At 48.0% G+C, this 20,421-nt stretch overlaps 1 protein-coding gene across 1 annotated transcript; it reads right to left on the reverse strand.

Moving 5' to 3' along the window:
- Positions 1–2,263: 2,263 nt before the first annotated feature.
- On the reverse strand, positions 2,264–9,483 carry SPATA19 (spermatogenesis associated 19). The gene is made up of 7 exons (XM_073320602.1): positions 9,439–9,483; positions 9,266–9,322; positions 8,170–8,286; positions 6,780–6,871; positions 6,145–6,222; positions 4,601–4,685; positions 2,264–2,471 (listed from the first exon to the last, which is right to left on the reverse strand). The coding sequence occupies exons 1-6, from the start codon at positions 9,481–9,483 to the stop codon at positions 4,610–4,612; spliced, it is 465 nt and encodes a 154-aa protein (XP_073176703.1). The 3' UTR covers positions 2,264–2,471; positions 4,601–4,609.
- Positions 9,484–20,421: the final 10,938 nt, after the last annotated feature.

The following is a 20,421-nucleotide window of genomic DNA, read 5'->3' on the forward strand; positions in this document are numbered from 1 at the left end:
CCTTCCGAATTCACAGATCCATAGATCCCAAGCCCGAAGGGACCTTTGCGATCATCGTAACTGTCCTTCCATGAAACACAGGCTAGAGACCTGCCTGAAATAATTCCTAGAGCTTTTAGAAAAACAATTCAATCTTGATTTAAAAGTTGCCCGTGACGGAGAACCAATCACAACCGACCACAATTAACTACCAATAGTTAATTACCCACACAGTTAAAAACGTAGGCCTTATTTCCAGTCTGAATTTCTCTAACTTTAACTTTTGGCCATGGTATTGTGTTTGACCATTCTCTGCTACACGAACCCATCATCACATATTTGTTCCCCAGGTAGGTACCTACAGACTGCAATCAAGTCACCTCTTAACCTTGATTTTTTTGGCTCCTTGAATCTACCACAAAAGCATGTTTTCTAACTGCCTGCTCAGCCTGCTGCCCAAAGCCTCGCTCCCCCTCCCGGAGCCATTCACCATTCGGTCTCTTCCGTCCAGGGAGAGGCACGTGAGCACGGAGAGGTGCCGAGACGGGCACTGGGTGAGCGGATTCTGAGCCCTGATGTAAGGAAGTCTAAAATACCTGCCTGTCAGTCAAGGTCTCTACAGAGAGGTCAGTTGTCCTGAGGAACTCCCAGGCCTCCCACTGTGCCCGAGTGATGACCAACTGGTCTTTCCAAGCAATGCCCGAGAAAGCGCTCACTCGGAGGAGGCATTCCAGCCTCCCTCCCTGATTCCACTTCTAGCCCCAGGCCGGCAACCTGGACCCATCTGCGGAATGACCCGGGCCTGCTTTAGGACTTCCGCATCGGCCCAGCACTTAGACCATGCCGAGCATGAGTTTTCAGACCATGGGCCCTTCAGCATTCCTGCCACAGCCACACACAGCCCCCTGTGCCTGCGAAATCCATGACCCAACAAACACCTTGATTAGCTTCATCAGCACCATTTAGCTACACTAATGGCTTGGTCATGGCTGAATGACCTCATTTGCCATTCGTTTCCCTTTAATCCAGCATGAATCAGCGCTCCCTGTAACACAGGTGCAGCAGGGCACTGGCTCCCCCCCGGGGCTCAATCATGCGTGGAACAAAGCTCCATTGGAGCCACTTAATGAGTTCACTCCTGCCAGAGGCCCAGAGAAGCTGGGCTTGTAATAGCAATAATAATGGCTTTGCCCTCTTCCTCTCCCTGTCGCAGGGCTTATTGTTGTTGCCAAACAAGCAAGAGGAGCAGCTCGTGAGGGAGCAAGGATGGGCGGCAGGTGAGTCCAGGCATTGTGCAATGCTCCATGTGGGGTCTGATGGGAGGGATGAAAGCAGAGGGACTCATCAACAGGTTCAGGGTCCCAGAGAAGGAAGTAGGGGGGCGGAGGGGAAGATGGTGGTTATAGGGGTGGGGAAGGCAATTACTGGACAAGGCAGCTGATGAGTGACATTAGACTGCTGGTTTGCTAATCACGCTGACCTATATGGCCTCATGGTCTCCATGCCCGTCTGTCCATATCAGCTGGTGCCTTTTGTCTTGTACATAATCCCTACTTCAAAGACTTTGCAATCGGCCTTTTTGTTCTGTGATTGTACACCACCTAGCACCATGGGGTCCTGGACCCAGGGAGTCCTAGGTGACACAATGACACAAATAATAAAAGAATAATAATTACTATGAAGAGCATCAGGGGACTTTTCTACAGCAAGGCTTTTGTACAGTCCTGCCAGCACTGCTCTAGCTACATGGTGTGCAGAGCAAGGAGGACGGCAGGGAAACCTCAAGGATTGGTTTGCATCTGCTGCACTTGCAGGGATGAGAGCACCCCCACCTGGCCATTTCAGGCTAGACACCATCCATTTGATCCAGGAGTTCATTTCCCAGGCCCCTTCCCACTTCAGTCCCTTAAAAACATTTCCCACTGACACTGATAAAGAACCAGGATTTCCTCTTTCCCTAACTTCGGTCCAGCCTTAAACTGTCAGCATCTGGGGCAGGGTCTGTCCCTTCTTACATAGGTGGAAAGCACCTAGGGCACTTACTACCAGGCAAACAGAAGAGAGGGGGCAGGCAGGCAGAACATGGCAGAGGAGGGAAACCTCTGGTCTTTTACAGACGTGCATATTCCCTTATTCGTCTTTCAACTTCTCTCACGTCCTCCCTCGCCTTCCCCTATACCCATCGGCCCTCTTCTTTCTCTCTGCACTGCCATCTTGCAAGTAAACATCCCCATCTTGTGGGCAGTCATTGCTAAGCAGGCCAGAGAGCCTCACAGACTCCCCACTCGAATACCGCTTCACCTTAGAGCAGGGTAGACAGAAGCACAGCAGCAGACCAGGGTACATTCTACATAACAAGTATCTTTATGACCAGCTCAGGTTTACGAAACAGGAGTTAACACTAGGTTCGCCAGATTTGCTCTGAAATGGTTGGAGGAAAAACTTCAAATGCAGCCTGTCTCTGCAGCAGGAGCCCCAGGCTGGACAAAACGCTGCAAAAGAAAATGCAGGAGTGGTGAGTAAGAGTTACAGCATCAGATGGGCCAATGGGACAGGACCTTAAGGAGGTAAATGGGATTAGCGCCTTGCACCAGGGATGACAAAGCACTTCCGTTATTTAATGGGTTTTATGCCCTGATTACCATGGCCTGGGGGCCCATGAAAAAATTCAACAGCATCGCTCCAGGCCAGGCATTGCAAACAGTCCTCGCCAGCCTTAGTACATGGGTCTGCAATGATCGACAGGCCAACGAATGCTTCATCGGGAGGTGAGACCTGGCACCGTACCTTACAGGTCAGAGGAATCAGTCTCTGCTGGATGTCCAGGGAAAGCGTGTTCCACATCCAGGGACCCTCCCCAAGAGTGGAGCCTGGCTGACCTCAGCATCCCACTCACTAATGATTTCTCATAACAAGGGTGCTGGAATAATTTGTGTAGTGGGAGGTGCTGAGAGCCATTGAACCAAACTGTAAATAAACCCTGTCTATGATGGAATCCACTTCGAGCCAGTTCCAGCACCTATGTCTCACATAGTAGGGGGAAGAATACTCAGTGGTTTGAGCAATGGCCTGCTAAACCCAGGGTTGTGAGTTCAATCCTTGAGGGGGCCATTTAGAGATCTGGGGCAAAAATTGGGGATTGGTCCTGCTTTGAGCAGGCGTTGGACTAGATGATCTCCTGAGGTCCCTTCCAACCCTGATATGCTATTATTCTAAGCCTCCTTGCCCCATAGGGAAGACAAGGATTCTTGTCTTGTGTTGCACTGGCACGGGAATGTCAAAGCCAACGTCTTCAAACATGGCCACCGAGGGGCCTCAGCATGTGGCTGCCCAGCTCGGCTCACCTTAAAGGGTCCTGAGTTTCAGAGCTGCTTAGCTAGTCAGCTTGGCTCAGGCCATGGCAGGGCCCAATATCTTACTGAAGGGATCAGGCTTTGGGCTAGATTCTGCGCTGAGCCTCTTGGGAGATATCATGCAGGAGTGGCAGCTGAGGAGGAGGATGAGAAAGGTGGCTTTGAACCACCTCTGTGTCTCCTGGACACTCCCTGCTCCAGAGGGCAGTACAACCCCCAGCATAAGCTAGACCAGCCCTGGAGCGTATGCCAGAATCTATTGCCTTTCTCTGCAGGTGGGGATTTGCCCTGGGGTCATGGCAGCTCCTTTCCCTCCCCTATGTACCACCAGAGCCAAGGCCAGAACCCGGCATTTGACTTTGGGGGTCAAGATACAAAGAGACCCCAGAACCATCGGCATTTCCCCCCACCCCCGCTGAATTCTTGGTGAACAGCCATCGGGGCCCATTGAGAACAGAAAGCAAAGCAGGACAGAATCACCACTTATCAGCCAGGGCAAAGTAGTGTGCAAGGCCCAGTCAAGCATGCCCCAGACAACAGAAGAGAACCTTGGTGCCTTCCCTCTGGCCCTGCCCTCACAGATTGACATGGCCACGAGCTGCTGGCTGGGATGGCTTCCCTGGCCACAGTCAGGTTTTGACAGGAAGCAGCTCCAGGTAGAACTTGATTTAGGTGGGCTGACTCTCAGCCCCCTGGGTGGCTTAGAATGCCAGGGGACACGATCCCAAACTAGCCAGCCAGGATGGCATGGGACCACGTGCCCTGAGGTTCCCCATAGGAGAGAGAAAGCCAGCGAGGTTCCACTGAGCCACCAGGAGGGTTCAACTTTCAGATGCCCCGGGATGCCTAGGCCAGGTGTGACATGAGGTCACAACTTGTCTTGCCCCAGGTCTGCAGCACCAGCAACAGAGGCCAGGAGGGAATCTTGGCATGATTCACTCTGGGGAAAAATCGCTTTTATTTGTTATCCTGACACTCGCTTATTTGGACCTACATGTCTCAGTACAAATGTTAACCCTTCATCATGGACCTAAGTTTACTTTCAGCCCAGGAACTAGCTGGGGGAAGCCAGCTGGTGAAGCAGTGATCGGAAGAAACTCAGGGCTGGACTAAACTGGAGAGCAAGCTCCTTTCTAACCTCAGGAACAGAGGGTTCACTCTGTAGGGTCAGGTCTATGGAGGTGGCAGGTTTGAGGAAGCTCGGAGCACTGAATCAAGGAATGAGTTGAGACTCCTCTCCAATGTCCTACCTGGCCTACATGCCTTACCTGCTGTATTTAGCTCGAAAGGGTGGCTCGGATATCGGTGTTCGACCTGTTGTTCTGCATTGCTTGAAGCATGACCTGGGACACGCTGAAGAAACAAGTTATAGGGAGGTGTCAGACCCAGCAATGCACTGGGGAGAACTTCTATCCATCCATTTCACGGTTTTGCACAGGTGCCCATCACTGCAAGATCTGAGTGCAGGCCAACGGTCCATCTAATCCAGAATCCTGTCTCTAAAAGTAGCCAGAACCAGATGCCTCAGAGGAAGGTGCAAGAGCCCTCCAGCCCCCACAAAGGCCTCACCCCATCCTCAAATCACTGGAGCCTGGCTTAAACCCTAAAGCAGGGAGTTGTTATCCCTTGCGAAATTCTTTTCTTTTTGCATTAACTAGAACACTGAATATTTTTCTTATCCAGAGAAATGTTTGGCCCTCTTTAATTCTTTAGTCTCAATGGCATCCTGTGGCAATGTGTTCCACAATCTAATCACATGTTGAGAGAAAATAGTATTTATCAGAGTTGAATTTTCCACCTTGCAATTTAATTGAAAGTCCCCTTGTTCTTCTGTTGTGCGAAAGGAGACAAGGGGTTAATTTCCAGCTAGAAGAACAGCTGTAGTAGCATGGTGACCATTGGCTTGATCTCTCTAGCCAATGAAGACTCTGGATAGCCAGGGAACTTGGACTCTTCTTCTGGAAGAACACCTAGTTTCGAGGACTTTTGTTGGATTTCCAAGGGGTGACAAATCTGAACAGCAGCAAACATGTCTGAATTCTCTCCCTATTATGGAGGCCTGGCAAAGTTTTCACTAGGGGCCCACTCTGAGTATCTGGCTACACATCCATATTTTTAAGGATCAGCAGAACTTGAACCCAGACCTGCAGGGCTACTCGGCAACCAACATCCCCACAGTGCCATGCAGCAGCAACTGTAACCTGGCCACTCCCGGCAACCCACAATCTGCAGAGGCTCAACACGACAGGAAGTTCCACCTCGAGTGATCTGAAAGCATGGTCTTAGCAGTCCTGGTACGCCTCTTTGTCAGAAGAGCCAGCAAGGCATACCAGGATGTGTCCAGGCAACAGAGCTAGCTTCCACCACCGGCCTGCTTCTCTGTTTCTGAGCTCCCGGTACTGATCTCGCCTCCGATTCCCGAACGACCCCTGGGATCCCGACCCCATTACCTGGTATTGCCCCTCAGCTGGATTCTTGACTCTGCGTCCAGCTCGGATCCTTATCTTGACTCGAACCTCAGCTTGACTCTTGACCCCGATACTGGCTCTGGGATTCCAAGCGCCTACCCCTAGTCCTGCTGACCTTCTCCCAGGATCCTGACAATATTACCCTAGGGCTCCACCACACTGGCCCCACTCCAGCACGTGCCTAGTCCCACGGCACACAATCCAGAGTGCTCAGCACCGAGAGTGTGAGCTCTTTGAGGAAGGGACTGTGTCTTACAGTGGATGGGGGCAGCACCTGGTGCCTTTTGGGCGTGACCTGAGTATGGGCTGGCAGGTGTTTAAAGGACCTGCCAAGAGGATCTCACCTGTTTCGCACTTGTTCCAGCCTCTCCCGCATGGCTTCATTCCTGATGTCACTCGATACTCGATAGACCCGGGTGTGACTGCAAGAACCACACAAGTCCATTCAGGTGGTTTTATGACGCTGGCCTGGTCACCAATAAAAACCATCCAGCATGCCGCCCAAGCCCAGCTCTGCGGAGGTCCCCAATCTTTGTGTTATCCCAGTGTACCCAATGGGAGGACTGTATCCTCCAAGATAAAAGTGCTCCTCGTTAGTTCTAGTAGAACCTAAGAGATCAAAATTGCTGACATGTAAGCATGATGCTGTAAAAGGTTGCGATTATTTTTTTTTTAATACATTGCAATATAGTTGCATATAAACTCCACAGCTCCATGACCAAACACTGCCCACTTTGGGCCAGATCCTCAGCTGGCGTAAATCAGCACAGCTCTACTTCGTTCACCGCAGCGATGTACACCAGCTGAAGATCTGGTATTTTGGTCCAGGCCGGAGCATCCTGGCTCCCACTGATGCTCATTGCCTTCTCTTTTTCCCACCTCTCACTTCAACGGGGCTTCTGCTTTCTTACGCCAGCTCAGTACCTTGCAGAATCAGACCCTTTGCCTCTTCCCAGGGGATAGGTACAAGGGACTCTACCTCCATCTTATGAACTGGATCTTTGTCCTCTCCTCCAGAAGACCGTGGCTAGATGAGGACACTGGCAGTTTCGTGCTAGAGACTTGAACAGTCTAGGAAAAACGGGGGAGAGCAGATCTTATTATTCACAGCAGCAAAATCTTGGCATGAAGGGAAATAGGATGAAATGCAGCTCAGAGTCTTCACCAGGAAGAAACAAAAAGCCCTTTACTATCTACTTTGTATCAGCATTAATGAGATCATAATGGTGAATGCCAAATGCAGCTGAGCAGTGCCTATTACTGCATTGCATTCAGGGGTGACATTTCAGTTGTGTGGAAAGGTTGCTTTTCAAGTTCACGTGGAACATAGGGGGAGAGCAGGATTTGCCATACCGGATCAAACCACTGCTGAAGCAAGTCTGTATCCTGACATCATTATGCATCATAGGGAACCATTGATGTGCATGGTGAAAAAACCCAACCACACACACAGTCCCTTGCCTTATACGCTCTAAGAGTCTAATCTAAAGTCCGTGGACGTCAAATGGGAGTCTTTCAGTTGATTTCAATGCACATTGGACCAGTCACTAAATCTTGCTTCTGGCAATTGATGCTTCAGAGGAAGATGAGGAAAACCATAACACAATTACCTATCTGTATATAATGCTGCCTACACAAGAGGATAAGCCTTCCTCAAATTATCGGATCACCTTGTACTTTTGTAGCTGATATTTGATTAGCCCCTTAAACTGCAGAAGGAGGAAACAGTGAGCCAAACCAAAATGAAGACGGGAATTACTGCTTGGGAAGTTTGTCCTCTGTGGAGAAGGACTCCATTCTAAGCAGCAAGGGCCAGATTTTCAAAAGAGTTCGGCACATAAGTGGCAGGCCGGGAGGAGCTGGCTACTGAGCACTTTTGAAAATGTGGCCCTTGTTTGGAGGATGCCAAAGAGGGAGGAAAAACACTCTTGAAAACCTGGCCCTGAATGGGAGCAATGAGCCCTTGGGAACCTGGCCCAGCTGCCTAAGGGGTTTGGTGTATACAAGGAATGTTTTAAACCAAGTTCCAGGGGATGACAGACAGTCCAGCCATCTGTAGCTGCTATAGTTTCACTGGCAAAGCCATGCTTGGTATCAACAGCAGAGGGAAAACAGAGTATTGTTTCCTATTCTGTTGAAGTTCTCAGACCTCACCCACTGTTCAGGTATTGGAGCACCTAATGCCTCCCTGGTGTAACCCCACTGGACATGCTGGCCCATCCTACCCATAGCACCATGAGAGAAGTGTGTTAAAACTAGGGATATGCCACACGGACTCTGCTTCTTCCACCTTCTCCTGTACAGCGTCATAGGACGCATCCACCTCTCACTCCACACACCGCCCCCTGGACACTGTCCCAAGGAGATACCTGTGACTTTATCATTCCTGAATCTTGGCCAGCAGAAAGGGTCACTTTGGTTTCTGCTTTGGTTTCTGCCTTGTTTTCCAGTTTCTGCTTAAAGATCTTGGAAGCTTCTTCTTCAATCTGAAAGAGAAGCAAAATAGTAATATCTTTCCTAGGCAGCTTTGCCTGCAACTCCTGAGGGAGAGCAGTGACTAGAATGAACTGTGCAGGTATCAGACCTCAGTGGCTCTTAGGCACTTGGGGTTTTACTTTATACTTCTTTATAACTGAGAGCTAATAACAAAGCAACTATCCATTTAGGGAAAAACACTTGGGCCCCTTGCTTCCCAGCAGGTACCATCCCCTCTTCGGAACACAGAGGGGTGGAAGAGTGGAACCTGCCACACCAGTCCTCTTAGAAGGCTAGAATGTAGTCTCCTAGCTGGGTGTGTATCAAATAAGAAGATCCACTGTTAATGTCTGTTGAGGCAAAGTAATTACCTCAGAGCCTTTGGCTTAAAGTACTCTCCAAGCAGAGTTGAACCAAAGTCCCCAGAATACCATCAGGGACATTTAACAGCTGAGGATCAAAAATGCAAGCTCTTCCACTGTGTTGTGGGACAGTCTCCTCACCAAGATTTTCTTTTTCATAACAAGAGTGGTTACAGCCCCGATGTTGAGCCAGATGGGCATGAAAACCATATTTCTTCCCTCCGTCCTGGTTATCATCCAAGTACCAAGGCACCAAAACCAGGCCCGTTGGTCTGTACCCATCCAGACAACCGGGCATTCAATGTGGTTACCTCCTAGTTAGCATCCAGGTAACCAGGCATTAAAATCCAGGATGCCCCCACTTAGCAGTAGTGTATTTCTGCATCAGATCCAGGAACTGATCCTGCCCCCGACCCCACCTCTAGGCTTAGCAAGGTAGGTAGGTATTAAAATCCTCCCCAATTCAGTGTCCAGGCACTGAACTGATTTCATTGGGGCTTAGTGCCCCCCTTTACCATCTGGGTGCTAACAAAGTAACCCGCTCCCTGGTTACCGTCCTTGCTGGTGTCTTATTGGCTAGGATTTCACTAACTCGGGCATGCTGCTACTCTCTGGCTCACATCCTCACCTTCCTCAGCCAGTGCTCTAGCACGGACAGCATCTCGGTCTCCACAACTTTAATGTCCTGCAAGGAATCAGACAGGGTGAGGCTGGCATGAACCCTGTGCATCCCCCCTCCCCCGCCCCAGCCTAATGGGGAGCTCACAGCTAAGCCAGAGAATAACCCCATCGCCCCCTTACCTGCACGCTGCTGGGTGGGAACCGACGGCCAACCGATTTACACATCAAGATATACACAGCCCAAGAGGAAATAATCATCCTAGGGGACCGTCTCCCCTGGGAGGCGAGCCCTCCCTCCGCCTCAGTTCCCCTCTTCCGCAGGAACTGGCCTCTGCAGTCAGACTCCGGGTTGAGGGGGCAGCATTGTTGCATCACCAGGCTCCGTGACACAGCAACCGCCGGTGCTGTGACAATGGTAGGTGGCAGCAGCCAACTGCCTCCCTGTGCAGCCCCCCACGCCACTCATAAAAGAAGCCAGGAGGAGGCTCCTGTGTTTTCTAAGCAGGGATTCTCCCTTCTGAAGCCCCTAAGCCCTTCCTTGGAAGTTACTGGGCTCCTCCCCTCTGTGGGATGTAGGCTCCCCTCACCAGGGGTGCTGAAGCACTGCACCGGTTTCCAAAAGCACCTAAGGGAGGCATTAGGTGCCTAACTGAATTTCAGTGGCATTTGGTCACTTAAGTCCTTTCAGCCCCCAGGCTCTATCCTCCCAGCCCCTTGTCAGGGAGGGACGTGCTCTCTCCATTTTACAGATGAGGCAACTGAGGCACAAGGTGATTGCCCGGGGTCACACATGGTGTTCGCTGCTGAGCTGGGAACTGAACTCAGGTCTTACAAATCCCAGGCCAGAGCCCTGGGGCCCTCCAACGCTTTCTGTGGCAAGTGTGTTTACTGGAAGATGTTTTACTCCTCGTGGAAGGTACGAAGGAACCCCCAGGTGCTGCAGGAAGGGGTGGTGATCCACTTTCCACGGACTCATCATTGAGCCAATGCCCCAGCATAGTGCTCAGAGGCACTGTGCTACTGGAGGTGCCATCTTTTCCACAAGATACATAAAACTGAGGCACTGGCCATTAAAGATCCCCTGGCACTTTTCATAAAAGATGAGGCATGAACCCCATTCCCCTGAGGGCATTCCAGGGTCTAGCTAGCTAGGTATTGTTCGGGATTGCAAGTCTACCCCCATAAATCCTTGCAGCAGTTTCTCCAGGATTCTTCACTTCCTGCCCCCAAACAGTTGTGTCATGACGCTGTGGAAACAGCGGTCTTATCCCACACTAGAGGAGTCTGCATTTCAGCAGTGGGCAAAGTGGTTCCAGTAAAGGTTTTGGAGAGAATGTAGGGATTGCTCAGGTTGAAAGTTGCTAAATAATTGCTGTTAGTACAGGGCCTTGCTCCCTAAGCTCTGGGCGCAATAGAAAAGGGCTTGTGTTTTCTTTTGACATGCCTTGATGGAGAGATACTTGTACAGGAAAAACTGCTCAACTCTCTTCAAAAGGTTGGGCTTTCATATTTGGAGCAAGAACAAAAATGAAGCTCTGCTTTTAACGGCATGGTTGGAAGGTAGGTGATCAAGCTGCCATTAACTCATTCGAGCGAACGATTGCGTGGTTGATGGCAAAAAAAAAAAAAAAAGACATGGGGACACGGTAACTGTGCCAGGGCATTACCTGAGGAGACGCAGAAGGCGGGTACGCCCACCAGTCTATCGGAAGGGGGATTCCAAGAAAAGGAAGGTTGGAACCAATAGTTTAGTTCAGTTCCAGGTGTCCATTCCCATACACTTCCCAGGGCTCCTCTGAAAGGTCAGACTGCTGCCATGACTGATCTGGCAGCACTGGGTAATAGCCAGCGGTGTCCCAGCTATGTCAACACCTGGGACACCAAGAACCTTCTCTCTTTGTTTAAGGCTGTGGAGAGGCAGCGGGAGCAAAGGAGAGGGAGGGGACAGCAGGCACAGAACTTCAGTTCAGTTTCTTCTCTTGAGCCCGGTCTCATCATTTACACTTTTGCCGCACGAGGGTAACGTGACTATAAGATGCTGCCAAAACAGAATTCTCCAGTCACTTACCCCAATGGTAGCAACAACACATGAACGAGGGAAGATTCACTCAACATGACCTACAGGACACTGATGGAATATTCCCGAAGTCTCATCAGCGGGAACATGGACTGGGGAGAGGTCACTAGAGGATGGAAGGGATTTCACAAGAGCACATGACCCCACATGCCAGCATTTTTTAAGCAAATATTTATTTATATCAAAATACAAAACATTTCTGAAGCAAAGTAATGTTACATGAGGAGCAATTAAATGTTAAACTTTATCAATTCCAAAATCCATCATTCTCCTACAGAATGGCTAGTTTTATTTAACATTGCAACACTGCCATAATTTCTTAACTGGGTATATTTTAAAAAAATCCATCTATGGACATGCAATGTTACTGGTGATGAGTTGTTTAGTATTCAGCAGGCCTTAAAATACCAGCAAGTGAAGGTCTAGGGACAAGCCAGTCACATTAAGGTAGGGCTTCAAATTAATTTTCCTCCAATGTTTATTAGACTATGTTTTTAAAGTGGCAGTAGTCCAGGTACCTAAGGGGCCAACATCCTTGGCAGACAGAGCGGGTTTATTGCTTAGAGCCACCAAACTAGAAGCAACTAGGAGTTGCCTCCAGTGAATGCCAAACAGGTTAGCTCTTCATTTGGGATAGGGCAAGAAAGGAAGTGTTGGGGGGCTAGACATTGTTTGACAGAGAGAACCATGGAAGGTCTGTGTTTGCTTTAGCCAAATGAGGTATAGTGCCAGAATGGCTGAGTTGGAAGATTTCTCAGTACCAGCTGGTTGTATTCCCACTAGTGCCAAATTCCCTTCTCCGTAACACCTGGGCACATCCACTGACATCAAAAGCAGGATGCATCAATGTGAGAGAAATGAATTGGGCCCTCAAGACTCTTAAAAGGGAAACACTCAGCTTCCTGGGGGTTCTCTGCATAGTCAGTTTCCTGGGAGAGGGGAAAAAAAAAAAAAGAGAGTTGTCGTCCGGATCCCCCAGGAGATTACATTTACCTGCCAAGAACAGATTAGCACCCAGTTGGGGAGAGCATCCCCATTTCCTCCCCTCGTTACAAAGTCAGGGACTGAATAAAATTTGACCAATCTCTTCCCACAGCAGAAATGAGGCCCCCTGCCCTTGGCTCCCAAGTGACAAAACACCATTGCTGGCTAAACTTCCAGGGCCAAGTCCCAGTCTTTACTGCTCCCTGCTGGTATTTTACAGACCTTCACAAAAACAGAGGCCGAGAGCAACTATACAGCTATAGAGAGATTATATAGAGCGCAGAATAAGTTTTGTATAAGGCTTTGGTACAGCACCATCATGTCTTGGATTTATTTCTAAATTGTTTACAGGAAAAAAAAAGCTTACTGAAAAAATAGTGTTCTGGTTTTTTTTTTTTGTTTTGTTTTTTTTTAATTTTATTCTCTTGAAAATCATACCTGAAGTTAAAAATTAACCCTCTAGTTGCCATTCGGGCTCAGGTCGAATATTTTTGCTGTGTGCATCTGTGCAATTTAAAAACACAAGGAAAACAAAGTCCAACGATTGTTAAATTATTACACAGCCACCCCAACTCGCAATCGCCACCAGCACGGTCACCACACCGACAGAGCGGCTAAGCGTTTGACGTGCACATGTCAGTAACCAATAGCACAGAAGTTCAGTTCAGATCACTAACTGTTATTAAAAAAGAAAGAAAACCACAACAACAAACATTAAGGAACCAGTGGGACTAATGTTTCTTTTATTACTATTGTTATTAAAAAAGCCAGTCCCACTGGCTACCATTTAAAACAGCACCAAAGAGCACCCTAATGTGTGTTATACATTGTAATACTCGACATTCAAGAAATGGAAACTAGGTTGAATGGTCTCTTCAAGGGTTAAAGTCATTTGTAAATATAGGCAAGTTTAAAAAAAAAGGAAATAAAAAAAGACCCTACACAACAGAAGATCACTTGGCGTTCTAAAGAAAATCCCACCGGTTTAACAGGGAATTAAACCAATAGGGGCCTATGGAAATTTAACAGGGTTCCACAGACTCTAAAAACTTATCACATTGAATAGAAAAATGATAAGCTTTATATAGGAGTTTCAAAACTATCCTACAGAATTCTATAAGGATATAATTTTCTATTAAACTCCATATGATGACTCAAGAGACCAATAGAAAGGTGATCATTTGTTATTAAAATTCTGTAGGGCTTTCCCACAAGAGAAATCCAAACAGAAAGTCCACAGTTACACAGAAAGTCCTAAGTTGGCTATTTTTAAATTTTGAGACTAAGAATGCTAGGCACTCCTTCCTTGCCCCAGAGCAGGATCATTCTAAAAAGAAGCCTACGTAGTTATTGACCATGGGGGAGAAGGGAGGACGTGTATGTGAAGCCCATAGAGGGAACAAACTGAAGGGGAAAAAGGCATCCCCAAGATCATTAGCCCGTCCAGATCCATTCTGCAGTCGGCAGCCCTCATGCCTTGCACTGGCCTTTGTGAACAACACTGGGCAGAAGCAGGAGTGGGACTGGGACCTGAAAAGTAAGATTGGCCCTTTAAGTGCTTCTGGGCAGGAGGATGGATGGAGCACTCCAAACAAGCAGCCACATGGTAGATGGAAGCCAAAGGAGAGCTCAGGAAAAGCTGTAAACTCACCCTCCCTTACTTCTGATCCTATAGGGGGCTTAGATGTAGGCTCACTGTGGGCACCAGAAGCGGGGCCCTTACTGAAACACCTTTTCGACTGTGTTCGCTCCCCCTCCCTCTTATTTGTCCTTTTAAGGTTTTAAAAAATCCTCAAGTTCCCAGAACATCCATTTAAAGCAAATCCCCCAAACGCTTCATGCTGCAAGAAGCGCGACAAAAACGTGCACGACGTCTGAAGTGGGTACAACAGATGGGCACCGGGGCTTGGGTGTAAAAAAGAAAGCGGACAGGCACTCGTCTCCGAGATTATTCCCTGAACCCTAGCGCATCAGGTTGGAAACGAGGCGCCGTTGGTTTGCATTTGGCATCAAGAGGGTTAATAATATTACTGTAGAAAGTGTGCTTTGTAAATGTCTTTTTGCCATTATTTTTTCTGTAAGTGATTTCTGGGATAGAGGGGAATGGGGGGGGGGGAACAAGAAAGCTGCTAACACCCCTGCCCCCAACAAACAACACCGCAATTTGAGTGTCCCACACTCAAAGTGCATGGTAAACCACCCAGCCCGAGAACAAGGTGACTGGGGAAGTCCTTGTCCTTACTGGTTAGTGTTTCACATATTTTCTGCTAATCAATGCAATCTATCAGTGCCATCTAACATGTATTTCTTTGCTCTCTTAGCAATTGGTGCTGAACAAATCTTGACTTGTAACTGGAAACACTCCCTTATAAAAAAAAGAATAGAAGATCAAGAAACCTAACAGGTGACACTGAAGAAAGAAATTGCACCGTTTCGAAGGGCTTGAATTCCTAGTGTCCCTATCCCTCCTGAACGGGTTACATTCATGCTTTCGCCGGTTGGGGTCACCCTGGCACAGAGCTTGGTGTGCTGGGCGCATTTTGGACAAGTCGGTGATAGCAGCGCAGTATAGCTTACTGGGCTGGTTCACAATACCGCCCCACCATGCCGCAGTGCCTTCTTGGGGACTAAAGAAATTTCCCAAGGTAAGATATTGAGAAAGGGACTGGAGCCTGCTCTATATGGAGATTGCCCTTAGGCCACCTCCAGTGGGTTTCTTACTGTTTGCTCGGTTACCTACTTGCTTGACGTACAGCCCCTTTGGGGTAAGGAAGGGGATGGAAAAGTTTTGAGGTCTATTTTGCAGTTTACACCATTGCTTTTTCCTCCTGATTGTTCCCTTCCCCTAGCTGGGAAGCCATACATAAAAGAGAAGACTGCAAGCAGTTTTTAGTATGGAGGAGAAGGGTGATTATGTTTCCCTCAAGTACGCATCCCTCCCTGCCCCATCAACAGTGGCAGCTCCTCTGAAGCCAGGCATGATCTGGGGTCGGGGAGGACACAAAGGGCTTCTCTGACCACAATCCATTGCTTTTCAGGTCAGCCAGACTATTGCTGGCTGGGCTCTCAAAGCTGGAGGCCAGAATGCCCCATGACAAGTAACTGAAGGAATGTGGGCAGAACAGGCTCCCTAACCTGCGTGAGCACGGATCAGTGTGACATCTGGAGCTTGCATGCCTCTCATAGCCACAGGGTCAACATCACAAAGAATACATACAAATTCCACTGCCCTAGGCAACTCGCCTGTCCCACTGGTGGCCCTGGCAGAGCCGTTTCCGTGAAGTGACCCAGCCTGAGAGAGGATGGGCATTTACATGGCCTCTTTCAGGTTTTAGATCATGCTCGTGAACTCATGGCCGGCCTGGTTTCTCTGCAGAGTGGGGAGAAAGTCACCCACAAAGAACACACACTTGGACCAAAATCCAATAGGAAGAGACCAAACATTTAAAGTTCTACGTGGACTCAGCTGTGGGAATTACATGGCCACATCAAAGGGAGTCGGAACAGCTCTCAGTGAGTGAGTCAGGCTACGGGGCCAACGATGGGAGGAGCACAGCCAGAGCCCAGGCTAGGTAGGCCCAGAATTCTTGTCCATGCTTCCACTTCTCGGAGCCACATTTCTGCTGGTTCCAAGTGAAGGGCAAGGCCCTTTGCCCCATATCTGGCCACCTGCTCAGCCTCTCTTTATCAAAGTCAGACAATTCCCAAGAAAACGCAGACTGGACCTGTTGCGGGTTCTGACCAAGCCTCCGACCTCAGAGCTTAATGGGAACAAATATCTCCCCATTATTCATTTAGGGCCTGTTCCCACTGAAGTCAAAGGCAAAACTCCCACTGACTCCCACAGAGTCAGATGCCCAAAGACAGGAAGAGAATAAGAGGTAGAATGAGCCAAACGCTAGAAGCCTCAAGTCCACAATAATAATACTTAGAACTTACTCAAAGCCAAGATTCCAGCTCCAAAGCTCTGCACAAACATTAGCTCATTAATCCTCAACCTTACAAGGTAAGCAGGTAAGGTTGGTTCCCACTGTACAAGCCCAAAGGCACTCTGGGAAACTAGTGTCAGAGTCAGGATTAGAACTCAGGACTTCCTACTGCTCATTCCTGGCCACACATTTCTGAAGGTCTGGTGCCAATCCTTGGTCTTAGAGAAGACCACAGGACTGTTGCTGCTAGCCTCAATGGAGCCACAGTTTGTTTGGCTCACCTGGCAAACAGATAATCCCTCTTTCAGCATTGTGAAAACTCGTCTTTCTGAACTGCACTGTAGATCTCAGTTCCATCTTCTACTCTTTTCTGCCTGTGGAATCTATGTGCATGCGACTGGGATGAGGCAGCAGTGGGAACATGCAATGGAAACCCAGAGTAAGGATCCTTGCCTTAAGTTTAAAAAACAGTCTTTCACATCATTCAGAAATTACCTTCAGCCTTGACATGCCTTCTCTCTCACCCAAATTCTGAGTCATGTTTTTTTTGTTTGGTTCAATATTGCTTTGAAGAAAAATTGAAAAAACTTCAGTAGTCGACTCTATTGTACCTGCAGCGCAGTTATCAGTCCTGCCCCTTTAAAACTCCAGTAGGAAGGGAGTGGGGTTTTGTTTTCATTCAGGAACTGCATGTTATTTCATGGAATTCACCCTGCTGGCCAAGAGGAATTGTGGTGAGCTAAAAACTACACCTCTGAAATGATCTCTGCTTGTGCCATAGACAGGACACCTTGGCTTTGGACAGCCTGGTGAGAGGGACAGGAAACGGCAGTCCCAGAGGATACCTAATGAGGCTTCAAAGTCTACGATCCTTTTAGAACAGGTATATAAAGTACCTAGAGAGATGATGCCCTGCTACAGTGGGCAACTGAATTCCACGATACGGGTGAAACCTACAGACAATATGCCCCCAACTGAGTCTGTCTAGAGGTCACACGAGGGACTCCCTGCAAACATCAAAAGTCTCCATGGCATTCCCAAGCTTACAAAAATTAAATCCACTTAAAGCCTTGCTTCCACTGAGGATCCCCTGAAAGCTGGAGGCCTCCAGTGGACAAAGTCTGTAGCTGCTGAGAGCTGTTCCACTCCAATGTGCTGAACAAAATAGCTCTTTAAATGTCAGCTACAGCTGCCCCCAGCCCCAATCTGCTGTTATTAGATGCTGAGTTCTCTGCAGGTTTTGGAAAGGCAACGAACATTCTTAGAAGACAGAGGGCCTACAAGGCTTGGTAACCAATGGAAACCATAACGAGGTAATGGCACACCCTTTCTAAGACCTACTACATCTGGAGAAGCTCAGAAGGGGCCCACAACAGATCTATGGAACAGTATCATCTTCAACATTGCCAAATCCAACCTTCCCTCTCAGGTCATTCCAGAGCCAGCTCATCCAATGCAGAGGCTGCCCGGCTGTGTGGTGAAAACACAGTCATCCCACTCTGATGGTAATTGCAGGAGGTGTTAAGGACTTGGATTTCTTAATCTAAATCAAAAAGGCTCATTTGTTTTCCAATAAACAGCTTTAAAAATAAAGTACAAATTCACTTCTCTGAAAAACAAACGTCAAACGCTGCCTAAAGCAGAAATACAGCTACAAGCACCTTCTCCTCATTGCAGTCGGTCCTAATTCACATTAGCAGCAGATTCCCTTTCCTCTCACAAGACACCTCCTAGAATAGGCCTCCATAAGCCTGCATATCCATTCAAAAGGCGCACATGGCAAAAACGAATGCTGTAATACTCCACAAGGTCTGTGCACCCAGTTTATAGTGGCCCGGTGCGTCTGTGCATCAGCCATTCCACCTCCTCTGGTTTATGGTTTTTAAACATGCCCCCCCACCCCCGTTATTTTTCCTTTTATTCCGAAGTGATAGTATACTACAGCGACAACTTAAATGCACTTCACAGAACAGATATGCTGCACCACAGGCATGAATGGCAAGAACTAATGTGGAACAGAACGATTTGAAGCTCATACAGGAAGCCACCCAAACCGGCTGTGTTGCCCAAACACCCCCTGTGCTTCCAGCCAGGGTAAAAGATCACATGAATTCCTAATGGACCCACCTGATCCAGAGGACACCTTCAGCTGGGACATTTTGTTTGGGCCACGCAGAAGATCTGTTGTATCACAAAGCCCACGATCACCTTAAGACACTGTGTTGCTCAAAACGGAGCTAAGCATGGGTACAAAAAATAAAGCAAACTATGTGATTTACTATATATAAATATATATATATATACACACACACACACACACGTCTATATTTATATATGGATGAAGAAGTGGAGGACTCTAAATGCAACACAATTCAAAAATACTACCTTTGCTCCAGCTGTTAGAGTCTCTCCACTTCTGACAGCCTCTCTCTCTAGCCTCCTGGACATTTTGGATGCATATTAATAAAGTACTTTCTTTTAAATACTTCTTATTTATTTCCCTTCCCCTTTAAAACAGAAAGTAAATATTTATTTATATCGTTGTATATACAATGCCATTTTCAATGCACAAAGATCACGTATTTATGGGGTCATACAGACACTGTGACCCGTCAAGTCGGTTTCATTGTTGCCTGGTGTTTCAGAAACAACAGGGGACATATACTTGCAGTTTCAAGCCCCAGGATCAACTTTTCCAAGGGAGATGTATAGCCCCTATAGGTCTGTTGGCTTCTCAAGGGAGCTTTATCCTGTACCCTCAAGAGGAACGGAAAAGAAGCCCTCCTGCTTTGTTGAGAGAGACCTTGGTTTTGGTCACTCAAAACCTTGGGCCAAACTCTCCTCCCCTTGGTTACATCCAGAGGTAAATTGGGTTGCACGGGGGCATTGGGAAGGCAGATTTTAGCTCCAAATCTCGCTCTGCCTGCAATGAAAGGAGGATCAAGGAGATTCCTGGTCCCCACCAGCAAGCGGAAGGGGCCTGGCTTCCCAGCTCCTTCACACAAACAGGCTTGCCTATACACAGTGGTAGCTATGTGACATCCTGTCCCTCATTCCATACCTCCCCAGAGCTTCCAGCCATTCAGGAGGTATTTCAATGCATTGTGCAATGCACTGGCAGCTAATGGACCAGACCCTGAGAGCTGAAGGCCACCTGATCTCAGAAGAGGTTGCCAGTGGTTCATCAGCTCTTACACTCTGTCCTGAAGCAAAGAAGCTGGAAGAACCACCCCTCATTACTTGGGAATTACAAGAATACTCCACCCTTTTTTTTTTTTTTTAAATGTAAAAATCCTTACATATCACCAAAAAGCATGCTTGCAACATCTGAATCCCCAAGACCCAGGCCAACCCACCTCCCTCTCCCTATTTAAAGTCCTAAGCCATGAATTTATCAAACTCCCAGAGCCATTAGCATTTGGGTTGGGCACGACCTCTCGATTGCACATGTCCTGAGGTTACCCAGCAAAACTGGGTGAGATACATATTGCCATACAAAAGACAAGGAACAGTCACTCAGGCATTGAGGAGTCTATTAGGTTAACACACAAGAGGGCGGGGGGGACCCCATCTCAAAGAATAGCTGATAGGGACAGAACAACAAACTGACTAAGAACATTCTCCGCATGGAGTGTATCCTGTGGAGAGGGCAGGGAAGAACTGAACTCACTTCCGAGCTTCCCCAGCTCTCATCCAAATTTAACTGCCTCAAGCCCCTTTCTCGGAGAGCAGAATAAAGCTTTATGAGCATTCCCTGGTGGACACTCGTAATTCCATACAGCGATCTGTTTTCCTACCACAAAAGTGAAATAGTGTGTATATATAAACTAGTGCAAATTAAATTTAACTCTCCAATTTACACAAATCTCTCGCGTGTGTCAATCTTGCCAAACCAGTTTAGTTTGAGGGCACATAGCCTTACACACCAATGCCATCGCTGCTTTCTCAGCTGTAACGAGCCTTTTAATCTAAAGCCACACAAACTCCCCGCCCTCCCCACCACCCCAAATAAAAACCCTTGACAACAGGCCATTTTATAGGGGTTTTCATCTTTCCCTGAAGTTTCTGGCATAAATGACTATGGGAGGGAACTAGTTTCAATTGACCAGTGGTACAATCTGGCATGGAAAATGCTACATTTCTCAAATTGAGGAATAAAAGCAATAGGTTTTC

Source organism: Lepidochelys kempii, chromosome 22, assembly GCF_965140265.1.
Source record: "Lepidochelys kempii isolate rLepKem1 chromosome 22, rLepKem1.hap2, whole genome shotgun sequence".
Lineage (NCBI taxonomy): Eukaryota > Metazoa > Chordata > Testudines > Cheloniidae > Lepidochelys > Lepidochelys kempii.

What these genes read in the sequence shown, in the direction of transcription:
- SPATA19 (XM_073320602.1), bottom strand. Translation starts at nt 9,483, where the DNA reads ATGTGTAAATCGGTTGGCCGTCGGTTCCCACCCAGCAGCGTGCAG. An exon ending in TCCCACCCAGCAGCGTGCAG is followed by an intron (nt 9,323 to 9,438) that starts GTAAGGGGGCGA and finishes GATTCCTTGCAG; the next exon opens with GACATTAAAGTTGTGGAGAC. An exon ending in TAGAGCACTGGCTGAGGAAG is followed by an intron (nt 8,287 to 9,265) that starts GTGAGGATGTGA and finishes CTTCTCTTTCAG; the next exon opens with ATTGAAGAAGAAGCTTCCAA.